This window comes from Myotis yumanensis, unplaced genomic scaffold, assembly GCF_028538775.1.
Source record: "Myotis yumanensis isolate MYYU_CA2020_CCGP unplaced genomic scaffold, mMyoYum1.0.hap1 SCAF_9, whole genome shotgun sequence".
NCBI lineage: Eukaryota > Metazoa > Chordata > Mammalia > Chiroptera > Vespertilionidae > Myotis > Myotis yumanensis.
Window position 1 is genome coordinate 71,719,082 of NW_027223760.1, and position 12,541 is coordinate 71,731,622.

Sequence of the window (12,541 nt, forward strand, 5' to 3'; positions counted from 1 at the left end):
CCAAACTTGTCAGTCTGAGCTTACAATGTCCGTCCATTTCCACCTTACTAGACATCTCTCTCTCTTAACTAGTAGTCAGGCTGTATTTTAAACTCTGGTATCGCATATCTGGACTCTAGTTTGACTGAATAATGACAGTATCTGCCTTTTTACCTCCTTTGAGAACTAGGTCCCCTGGAACAGGCGTCAGTCCGTACTCTTCTATCCTCTTGCTCACCATGTTATTCCACACATAGCTTTGATAGCTATGAATATACATTAAGCGATTATTCCTAGGTATCTGGAGGGAAGAAAAAAAAAACAGGCAAGAAAAAAAAATGTTCTAAATATTAAAAAATAGAGTACTTTCTAAGGCATCTCACTTTAGTGGTGACCCTACTATAAGACACTCACACCTTAAACCTCCAATATGTAGCAACCCATGTTAGACATGGAAGCCCTCACACTCAAGGGTATTCACAATCGGCTGCAGCCACAGCTGTGCCCATGTGCATCCACAGTGCAAACATTCACGCAGATAAAGAAAACACTACAGAACTTATGCCCTCCGTCAAAGACATAGGAATTTCCATGTCAATTCTAGAGCTAATGGTGCTTTCTCCCCCATAATTTTATGTAAGGGAGAAAACCTAAATGATGGAACTAACAAATAATTTCATGAAGAATCCTGCTTTTTTGAGTACATCCTGGGGAAGAGTCAATAAGACTCAAGTTTGAGTTAAACTGCAGTCTATTCTGGATTGTAGTTATCCAAATACTAGCATAGGCTACACAAGAGTGGGTACCAATTTGCATTACCACAAAGAAATGAAATGAAATGCCATCACTTAGACCCCTTACTGTGCAACCCTCTTAAACTGAGGCAGGTTACAGTTCTGATGCTAGAGAATGATCAAGAAATGAACTCAATGATGGATTCTGAGTTTCTCAAAAAGCAAGACAGTGAATTTAAATCTCCTTGTAGATAATATTTTCCACATCACTGCTCTTCTCATGCCCTCGATGTAAACTATTATGCCGATACTGTTGGCATCCACGACCCGCCCACATGACCTTTCGGAGTCTGAAGAACCACACAAATATTACACACTCCTCAGAGATCACTGAAGGATCCTCATTTACTTTCTGTTCCTTCTGAATTTAGTAAAATATTTAAAGATAAAATTTAAAGAGCATTAAACCACCTTGAGTCATTTGCCTGACTTTACAAATTGCACTCACTATGCCAAATGCAGAGACTATATTCTTCATTCCATATTTTGAAAGTCCTCGAAGCAGCTGCCCTTCCACACACCTTTTGACAGGTAGCTTTCTGAGGGCAGCAGCTGGGTCTTTGGTCTTCGCCCACTCTTCCCTGCATCTAACCAGGTACCCCTTTTCGGCTAAAGGGGGGGAAAAAGCTGTGATTAAACAATTTATCCAATAGACAGACTTGCATAACTTAAAATGCTTCATACAGAACACAAATTAGAAAATGCTATTTGTAAAAGCTTCTGTTAACCTGAGAATCACCATCAGAAAATAAGAAGATGGGAAATGTATAAAGTTTATAGAACTAGACAGCTTTGTCATCACCCCAGGATTTAAAGCCATTACTTGTTCATTATCACAGCTGATTCAACATACCACAAAACCTGGGAGTTCCTTTCTTCCTTCCCCTTTTCCATAGGATTGTCAAATTTAACGGGTTACTTCCCTTAAAATTAGATAATTTTATCTCTTTTAAATATGCAAATGAATGATTACCCAAAGTGGGCATCACTTTTGATCATCTGTAAAGTAGTACTTAAATCATTTTTCATGCAGTATGATTTTAGAAATATTTTCTGGAAAGTTTTAGTGAATTTTTCAAACTAAAGATTCTCAATATGTTTTTGCCAAGTTTTTATATTCTATTACACTTTTAAAAATTAACTACAAATGAAATATATTTGGATTCCTGTGTTCAAAGATTTAATAGTGCATGGAGAAAAGGGAATGAATGTATTCATTTATGAATTAATAAATCAGATGAGCTAAAAAGCTGAAAATAGCATATAAATGATAAATCTCAAACATGTATATAAACCTTATGAAAATAAAGAAATAAACTATATTTTTATTTTACCAATAAAACCCAGTTTTTAAAAATTCTGAAATAACTCCCCTAATTTTCACATACTTTCATTCACAGCAATGCCATGAATATCTAGCCATATATTCTATTTTTTTTTATAACATGAATTTTATTCTCACCTCCAGAACGGGGTTTCAATATTAAATCCATGACTTCAGCCCAAGAATTTTGTAATATAGCTCTAAAATTAAACAGCATTTAATTTAGTTACTTTCACATTAAGATGAAATTTTATACAGTGGGGCCTTGACTTACGAGTGTCCCGACTAACGAGTTTTTCGAGATACGAGCAGTCTCTCGGCCGATTTTTTGCTTTGAGTTGCGAGCTAAAATTCGGGTTATGAGCCAGCTTCAGATACCCCACCGCTAGTTGGCGCAGCGAACGTCACAGTGAACGCCACAACATCAGCCCAGCATCACGTGTCTCACTCGTTCACTTTTTGATTTGACATATGAGTAATTTGACTTACGAGCTCCGTCACGGAACCAATTAAACTCGTAAGTCAAGGCCCCAATGTATGTCCAAATCTGTGGAGTCAACAAATCACACTGACTTCTATTTTACTAATTAAAAAGTAAACAGAAAACCAAATATGATATAGATTTCAAATGTAAATGCCAAAAGAACTTAAAAATAGAGAGAAGATCCTGTTCTACCCAAATTGAGCACAGCCCTTTATAGTGAAGCCAAACTCCTCCGGCCAAGTAGCTGAAGCTGTTTTATCACAACAAAGGCCCAGTTTGTTCCATGAGTACGTATTTTGTTTCTTCAGTTAAAGCCTTCAGAGACACATAATAAATTTGGACCAGGGAATTTTTAGTTATTAAAAAAAAAGAGAGAGAAGAAAAAAAACATAAGTTCTACTCATAACATGTAATACCATTTCACACTTTTAAAATTCTATAAATTTTATTAAAAAGTGTAAATACCTTGCCCTAGCTGGTTTGGCTCAGTGGATAGAGCATCAGACTGTGGACCAAAGGGTCCCAGGTTCGATTCTGGTCAAGGGCACATGCCTGGGTTGCAAGCTCGATCCCCAGTTGGGGGTTGTGCAGGAGGCAGCCAATCAATGATTCTCTCTCATCATCGATGTTTCTATCTCTCTCTCTCCCTCTCCCTTCCTCTCTAAAATCAATAAAAATATATTTTTTAAAAAGTGTAAATACCACACAGTTATGTTTTAAGTTGCTACATATGGTATTATCTGTAAATAAAAGTTAAGTCTTTAGATACCAAAACTTATTTGAAACTGCTCAAAAAAATTTCTCCCCATGTTTTTGTAAACCTTGCCTAATGAAACAGAAAACAACTTATCCTTTTCTATTATTCTTTTAAAAATGAAAAAGCCGCCGGAACCGGTTTGGCTCAGTGGATGGAGCGTTGGCCTGCGGACTGAAGGGTCCCGGGTTCGGTTCCGGTCGGGGGCATGTGCCTGGGTTGTGGGCACATTCCCAGTGGGGGATGTGCAGGAGGCAGCTGGTCGATGTTTCTCTCTCGTCGATGTTTCTGACTCTCTGTCTCTCTCCTTTCCTCTCTGTGGAAAATCAATGAAATGTATTTTAAAAGAAAAGAAAAAAAAAAAAAAATGAAAAAGCCTTTATTTTTGCTGATTGTAAGTTATGCATGCATCTTAAAAAATTAAAACAGTACATAAGAAAGTTACCTGTTATCTAACCTCTAAGAATTTAAACAGTTAACACTTTTAGAGTATTTTTAAAAACTTTTTCATGCATCTATAAGCATATGCAATTTTCCTTTCTTCTATTAAACTATCTTTTCCCATACAGAAGTTATATTTTGTGTAACATTTCTGGTTTTGGAGTCACGCTTAGAAAGACTTCCTCTAACAAAATATAGAAATCCTTTCTATTAATTTGTTTTGTTTTTTCCCTCCAGTTAATTAGTATTTTTACTTTTCACATTTAGGTTACACTATATGGGATATTTTGTATATTAAATTGTATGAAGTGCTATTTAGTATCTGTTGATGAGATCATATTACTTTTTTATTTTTTAAAACTTATATTTTTATTTATTTCAGAGAGGAAGAGAGAGGGAGAGAGAAACAGAAACATCAATGATGAGAGAGAATCACTGACCAGCTGCCTCCTGCAAGCCCCACACTGGGGATTGAGTCCGCAACCTGGGCATATGCCCTGACAGGGAATCAAACTGTGACCATCCTGCTTCATAGGTTGAGGCTCAACCACTGAGCCATGCTAGCTGAGCATATGAATTCTAAATCTACTAATACAACAAATTACATTAATAGATTTCCTCTTGATGGCCATCCTTGAAGTCCTGGAACATGCTACGGTATTATCAATCTTTTTTTTTTTTTTTTTTAATATATTTTTATTGATCTCAGAGAGGAAGGGAGAGGGAGAGATAGAAACATCAATGATGAAAGAGAATCACTGATTGGTTGCCTCCTGCACGCCCTTCACTGGGAACCAAGCCCACAATCCAGGCATGTGCCCTGGCAGGGAATCAAACCGTGACCTCCTGGTTCATAAGTTGAGGCTCAGTCACTGAGTCATGCCAGCTGGGCTTTGCCAATTTTTAAATCAGGTTGTTGCTGTTTTTTAATTGAGATGTAGAAATTCTCTATATATTTTGGATATTAATCCCTAATCAGATATTTGCAATATTTTCTCCTATTCTGTGGATTGCTTTTTCATTCTGTTGAGTGTCCTTTGTGTGCCAATATTTTTATTTAATTATTTATTTTCCTCGCAATAGTGATTTTATTAAATGATTTGCTTTATAAAACATTGCAGATATCATAATTGCTAACACAACAACTTACCAAATTGTAGTTAACTGGTGCAATTTGCTGAGCATGTTTTATAAAGGAAAGGAAATGCCAAAACCCTCTTTAAAGTTATTCCATTGCAGCCCAGGAGAACAAAGGAGATTTGTTTTTCAGACACTTAAATTAGGCAAGTAAAACAGGTGAGTTTCCCTCCCACATCTGAAGCACTCACCAGTAGAATAGTCTGATAAACTAGACAGTCTGCATTCAAGAGATTCCACATTCGCTTCAAAGTGGGAGGGCTTTTAATTTTGGGTTTTTTGGTTTGTTTGTTTTTTAAATTTAAAGCAGTCCTTATTTGTATTTTTCTTTTAAAATATATTTTTATTGATTTCAGAGAGGAAGGGAGAAGGTGAGAAACATCAATGATGAGAGAGAATCATTGCTTGGCTGCCTCCTGCACACCCTCCACTGGGGAACGAGCCCGCAACCCAGGCATGTGACCTTGGCCAGAATTGAACCTGGGACCCTTCAGTCCGCAGGCCGACGCTCTATCCACTGAGCCAAGCCGGCTAGGGCCTTATTTATATTTTTAAAAATATTTTTTAAAAACTGAATTTTAGAGCCCTAGCTGGTTTGGCTCAGTGGATAGAGCGTCGGCCTGCGGACTGAAAGGTCCCGGGTTCGATTCCGGTCAAGGGCATGTACCTTGGTTGCGGGCACATCTCCAGTGGGAGGTATGCAGAAGGCAGCTGATCGATGTTTCTCTCTCATCGATGTTTCTAATTCTCTATCCCTCTCCCTTCCTCTCTGTAAAAAAAATCAATAAAATATTTTTTAAAAACCCCACCACCTGCTTCTTTTTTTATGAGAGCTCTTTTAGATGAGAGTAAAGAACTTGAATACAAACCTTCCAACTTGGTATGTGGGGACGGCTGTAGTTCCAAACCTTTGCATTCCGTAGTAGTTAATAAAACCAATCTCCTTGAGAGAGTTCATGGCCTGTTCTACTTGGTCATCAGTTCCTGTTATATTTCTGTAGGGGCCCAAATTATCCAGAGGAAAAAATTTACAGTCAAACACATTCAGGAATGCACATCATAAATGACATGGGTTGGTTTCCATGCTTTCCCCGTGTTCCTTGCAGCTTTCTCTCTGCTTCCTGACAACTTTGATATTTCTTTTTTTTAAATTGTGGTAAAAGAGATGTAACATTAAACTGACCATTTTAGCCATTTTCAAGCTTGCAATATAGTGGCATTAAGGACATGCACAATCTTGTGTAACCTCCAATGGTATCCACTTCTGGAACTTTTTCATCTTCCCAAACCGAAACTCTACACCCATTAAACACTAACTCTTCACCCTCCCCTCCACCCCCGGCCCAGGAAACATCTCTTCTACTTTCTGGGTCTAGGATTTGCCTATTCTAGGCCTCACACGTAAGTGGAACGATGAATTCTTTGTCTTTTAACACAATATTTAAGGAGATGGCATCTTTCCAAAGGTGGTGCTGTTTTTAGAGGGGTGTCAGTACAAATACTCCAGATGTTTTTGCTCCCCCAACCCTATGAGGCCACTCTGCCTTCCCTTGCTGCCATGCCTGCTAGTATCAGCTCACCTAGATTAATAACTGCTCTGTTTTTTCCTTATGAGGTCACACCGAGTACAGATGTGACCAGGCAAGACCCTTCCTGGTCTGCACCTGACCCAGTTCCTTACCTGAGAACAACAGTGAAGTGATTCCCTTGGAGCTCTCCCAATTTCAGAGGGTTTTTCTGATAGCTGAAATTCCCGAGCTTGAAGTTCATCAAGCACTTGTTCAAGTGGGCAAGTCTTTGTGCAGTTATTCTAAAAAAAAAAAACACCCCAAAACCACAACAACAATAAATAAACAGAGCAGAGAGTGTTACAGGTGAGAGCACGCCAGGACCTTCCTTTCCAGGGGTTTTAAAGGCTGGGTGTTTAGGGGTGATCATGGAGGCTGTGCCACTGGACACATGAGGCTACATTAGACCACTCTATCAAGCCTGGGAGATGTAGCAAGTCTACCTAAAAAAAGGGAGCCCCTGAGAATCCCAAACTAGATGAACTCAAAGAGGCCCACTCCAAGACACATCATAATTAAAATGCAAAAGGTTAAAGACAAAGAGAGAATCTTAAAAGCAGCAAGAGAAAAACAGTTACCTAAAAGGGAGCTCCCATAAGACTGTCAGCTGATCTCTGCACAGAAACTTTGCAGGCCAAAAGGGATTGGCAATATTCAAAGTGAGGAAAAGCAAGGACCTACAACCAAGATTACTCTCCTCAGCAACGTTAGCTTTTTTAATTAAAGGACAGAAAAAGAGCTTCCCAGATAAGAAAAAACTAAAGGAGTTCATTATTACCAAACCAGTATTATATGATATGTTAAACACTATTTTTTAAGAAGAAGAAGAAGAAAAAAAGGATAAAAAATATGAATAAAAGGTAATAAATATGCATCTATCAATTAAATCTAAAAAACAAAATAAATGAACAAGTAGATCAGAAACAGACTTATAGATACAGAGAACATTTTGACAGTTGTCAGTTAGGAGGGGGTGGGGTAATGAGTAAAAAAGGTGAAGGGATTAAAAAGTACAAATTGGCCCAGCCAGGATGGCTGTTTGTTGAGTGTCATCCCTTGCACCAAGAGGTCACCGGTTCGATTTCCAGTCAGGGCACACGCCTGGGTTGTGGGCTAGAGCCCCAGCAGGCGGAGTGCAGGAGGCCACCAATTGATGATTCTCATCAATGAGAGAAAGAGAGAGTGAGAAATATTGATGTGAGAGAGACACATTGATTGACTGCCTCCAGCACACATCCCAATTGGGGCTGGGGATGGAATCTGCAATCCAGGCACATGCCCTTGACTGGGAATCAAACCCGTGACCCTTCAGTGCCAGGGCCAAAGCTTTAACCACTGAGTCTCACTGGTCAAGGCTGGGGTGATATTTTTTAAATGTTGACTATCCTGTTCTCCCAATCTTTCATCCAGCTGTTCAGCTTCCCCAGGAAAAATGCTGCCATGTGTAAAAGAGTGTTTTTCTGTATCTACCATTGCTTAGTTGGTCTTCTTCTGTAAGTAAGGACTACATAGTAAAATTTCAGTTAAATTCAGGAATCCTTTTAAATAGCCCTGGGACATAAAGCATAGTTAGAAAGGATATCCTAAATCCTAATCCCTAGTCAGATATGTATTTTTAATTATCCCAAGAATATGCAGAGTACTTACATAGTTGTTGTTTATAGTAAAAAGGGTACTTTTAATTTTGTTTCCTTTTGATTTAGAGTAGTGACACACTTTTTTTTTTATCATGTCTCACTTAGAGCAGTGTTGGCCTCTATGCATTCACTAAGACACTAACCTTCACTGTTGGTCTTTCACTAGTTTACTAGTATATTGGTTGCAGCGACAAATAAAACAACTCTGAGCACTGTGGTTCTAGGGGCTTTGACCAGGACTTTCTGATTCTCCCTCCCCAGTCAACTTCTGATGCCAAAAGTAGCTTTAGAAAGGAGGGGAATGGGTCATGTTGACTCAGGAAGACTTCCTCTTCTCGCCCTGTTTTAAATTATGGAGTCTCCTCATTCTAAGGAACAAGAGGGTTAAGAGGAGGGAAAGTGTCCTTCACACACAAACCAGCAACTGTGTCAACTGCTGCTCAGTAGCTTTGGCTCTGCATTTTAAATTATCAGCATCATACATATCTTTTTGCTTTTTGTTCTTTTTTAAAGGTAGGTTGTGGACTATACATACTGCCCCCAGGACCTGGCTATAGAAATACGTATTTATATTATATTTATAGATCTATATTTATGTGCAACGACACTGTGGCTGCTGCTGCTTTTTAACTGGTTTTGTTATTATCTGACAAAGTGTTGCCTCTTTTCCATTCAACAGAGTCATACAAAAACATCACACGGATTTGTTCATTCAGTTGTATTTTAAAAATCGTTTTAACAAAATACTTTCCTTTTATTTCTCCCCTTTTATGTTACAGTTAAGATGTGCTAAAAGGTAACTTACATTACCTATGGAATTCATTTCAGGATAGGGAAGGAGGGAGTTACAGACTACCATAGAAAGGGAGAGGGTTGGATCTGACAGAGCTGAGAACCATCTGTCTAGGGGTCCAGAGATCGTGTGAAAGCAGAACTGAAAAAGAAGCCCTGAACGTTTTTGTCAACTCCAAACCAGGCTCCTTGGACACAGCCTCCTCCACCATCCCCGTAAGACCTCTGTGCCTTGCCCAGAGCAGTCACGGTATGGGCCCTTGCAGCCCATTTTAAGCCATCGTGTGCCAGGTGTTTTCTGAATTGGGTTGGGAGGTGCGGCCAGAGTATCAGGAAGAAATCCCTAGGGATAATCCCAGGTCTCTTAAGATCTTAAAGATTCGAGGAAGTTTTAAATATTATGAGAAAAAATAAAATAAAATAAAATAATTTACACCTATGTATTTTGTGATCTGCTCACATGTCTTTCTATTGTTCACGTCTTAAGAATTCTTTGAAGCCACATTTAAAAAGAGAGGGAAAGAAGAAAGTAACCTTTTGGAAACTGTTATTATTATTGTATTGTTGAGGAATCCACATCTATGACTGTCATGTCAACAGTGACACGTTCTTAAGGTAACTACACACCACTCCGGACTTTCTCTTATAAACCACTGTCTTCTCTTTCTACCTCAACTGAAAATCCAGACTCATGAGGCTCAGTCTCTGCCCTTCCATTCCTGGAGGGTCCCAAAGCCAACTATGTAGGAGGTTTTTTCCAAGGAGAAGACCTCTTTGTCTTCCCAGATGACAAACCCTCTACTTCGCTTTATGAGGCAGATAGCAACCCCAAACCACCGACAGGTTGGGACCTGCGCAGGCCTCAATACAGCTATATTTCTATGTTTAAATTTTTAAAAAATACGTATTTTTTATAATATATTTTTATTGATTTCAGAGAGGAAGGGGGAGAGAGAGAGAGACAGAAACATCAATGATGAGAGAGAGAATCATTGATCGGCTGCCTCCTGCACACCCCACACCAGGGATTGAGCCCACAACCCGGGCATGTGCCCTTGACTGGAATCGAACCCAGGACCCTTCAGTTCGCAGGCTGTCAATCTATCCACTGAGCCAAACCAGCTAGGGCCTGTTTAAATTTTTGATCCAGCCGAAACCGGTTTGGCTCAGTGGATAGAGCGTCGGCCTGCGGACTGAAAGGTCCCAGGTTCGATTCCGGTCAAGGGCATGTACCTGGGTTGCGGGCACATCCCCAGTGGGAGATGTGCAGGAGGCAGCTGATCGATGTTTCTCTCTCATCGATGTTTCTAACTCTCTATCTCTCTCCTTTCCTCTCTGTAAAAAAATCAATAAAATATATTTAAAAAAAAAAAAATTTTTGATCCAGCCCTGGCCATTTGGCTCAGTGGATAGAGCTTTAGCCTGTAGACTGAAGGGTCCCGGGTTCTATCTCTCTCTTCCTCTCTGAAATCAATAAAAAAAAAAAAATTAAAAAAAAAAAGATATATATATATATATATCTTTTTTTTTTTTTTTTTTAAATCTACCTGGAATGTGTTTAGAATAGGGAATTGAGGTAAGGAGCAACTTTAATTTTATTTTCAGATGGCTATTCAGTTATCTCAGCCACATTCACTGATTCAACCAATCAAATTTGCTGACTTTAAATGCTACTTTGAGTATGTACTAAATCTGTGGATGTATCTGGGTCTAATTATTCTACCTATTTCTGTGCCAGTATCAAATTGCTTTAACTGCTATATTTCAATACGCTTTATTTTTTAATATAATAAATAATATGCTTTATTTTTTAAATGAAATCATATATATATATATATATATATATATACATATATATATATATATATATTCATTTTTATTGACTTCAGAGAGGAAGGGAGTAGGATAGAGAGATAGAAACATCAATGATGAGAGAGCATCATTGATTGGCTGTCTCCTGCACGCCCCACACTGGGGATCGAGCCCGCAACCTGGGCATGTGACTGACCAGGAATTGAACTGTGACCTCCTGGTTCATAGGCTGACTCTCAACCATGGAGCCATGCCAGCTGGGCTGTTCTTCTTCTTCTTTTTTTTTTAAATGAGTTGAGATAAAATTAACATAAAGTTTATCATTTTAGCCTTTATAATGTGTATAATTCTGTGGTTTCTAATTTAGTCACAAGGTTGTGAAACTGTCACCACAATCTAATTCCAGAACAATTCCATTACCCCCAAAAGAAACCTTATACTTATTAACCCCATTCCCTCTCCCTGCAGCCTCTGGAAAACATTAGTCTACTTTCTGTCTTTATTGATTTCTCTATTTTGGACATTTCATATGAAATATAATCATATAACATGAGACCTTTTATATCCGACTTCTTTTACTTAGTATAATGTTTTTTAAGATTCATCCATGTGGTAGTATGTATCCATACTTCATTCCTTTTTTTGGCAGAATCATATTCTGTTGCCTGTTCTTGAATACACAACAGACATGTATTTCTGAATCCCACTAGCACAGCAGAAAGCAAGAGCTGTATTCAGTTCTTGTTGGTCTGGGTGCTCCTGGAGAACAGCTAAAATGGAGTTGACAATATCTTCACAAAATTGTTCACAGTTTTAACTTTGATGACCCTGGATCAAGGTTTTTGGTTGTAAACTCATAGCCAATACTGTGAATAAGTTGGCAATACCCAAATCTCACTTTTAAATGCCAACTTAAGCAGCATGTTGCATAAAAGGCCTTTATTAACAAAGCCAGGGAAATACTGGCTCAGGCTCAGAAAGGAGACTGGGGGGGGAGAGGCAGGAAAAGAAACAAATCATTCTGAACGAAGCTGTTCCTGCTTGAGATCCTGTTAAAATTACGAGGTGACTTTGGAGAGCTGCATGAAGCTGAAAAGAAATGCAGCTTATCCCCAGGATTGGCCGACTCAGAAACAGTGAAATCCTCCCATGGTAGAGTGGATTTATCCTGTGCAACAGTGTTCAGGGGAAAGGCCAATCTGCCCAGCTCCACATCCATTAAGCAAACCAAGGGTATAGCCTGCATCTGTAAGATAAGTAATATGGGCTTTCCAAAGGCCAGCATTTAGGTGTCTAATGTAGTTTCTTACTATCAACAGATGATAAAGGCAACGAAGGTCTGAAGACAGATCAGCCTTGTGATTAAGTGTGACACCTGGTGGCTGACCAAAAAGAAAATAAATACCTTCACTCTTCAAATATTCAAAAATTTCACATCATATAGTAATGCCATATAAATGAATGAGGTGCCTTTTTTTTTACTTTCAAATTAGCAAATGACTTTTTAAAAAGTCATAACACATGCTTGGTCTAAAGAACCAATGTGGAGAATTCTGGAAAAGCAGAATAAATATAGGTACCACCTTTCTACCCAGCAATTAGGATTTCCTATTGAAAACCTAAAACCTAGGATTTCACATTCCCTTTAAATCAGTAATTCCACTGCCCTAGCCAGTGTGGCTCAGATAGTAGAGCGTAGTCCCATGCACCTACAAGTCACCAGTTTGATTCCGGGTCAGGGAACATGCCTGGGGTTTCAGACTTGATCCCCAGTTGGGAGCGTGCAGGAGGCTGCAGATTGATGTTTCTCTCATCAATA

General features: G+C 38.8%; 1 protein-coding gene across 4 annotated transcripts in view; it reads right to left on the reverse strand.

Annotated features, from left to right (window-relative positions):
* Positions 1–12,541, reverse strand: part of PUS7 (pseudouridine synthase 7) — a 53,746-nt gene that overhangs the window by 10,790 nt on the left and 30,415 nt on the right. For all 4 annotated transcript variants that reach the window (XM_070424618.1, XM_070424619.1, XM_070424620.1 and 1 more), the window contains exons 8-12: positions 6,595–6,723; positions 5,783–5,908; positions 2,236–2,297; positions 1,222–1,382; positions 154–280 (exon numbers count right to left, since the gene is read on the reverse strand). In XM_070424618.1, coding sequence (XP_070280719.1) covers positions 154–280; positions 1,222–1,382; positions 2,236–2,297; positions 5,783–5,908; positions 6,595–6,723 — 605 coding nt within the window. The remainder of the gene's footprint in view (positions 1–153; positions 281–1,221; positions 1,383–2,235; positions 2,298–5,782; positions 5,909–6,594; positions 6,724–12,541) is intronic.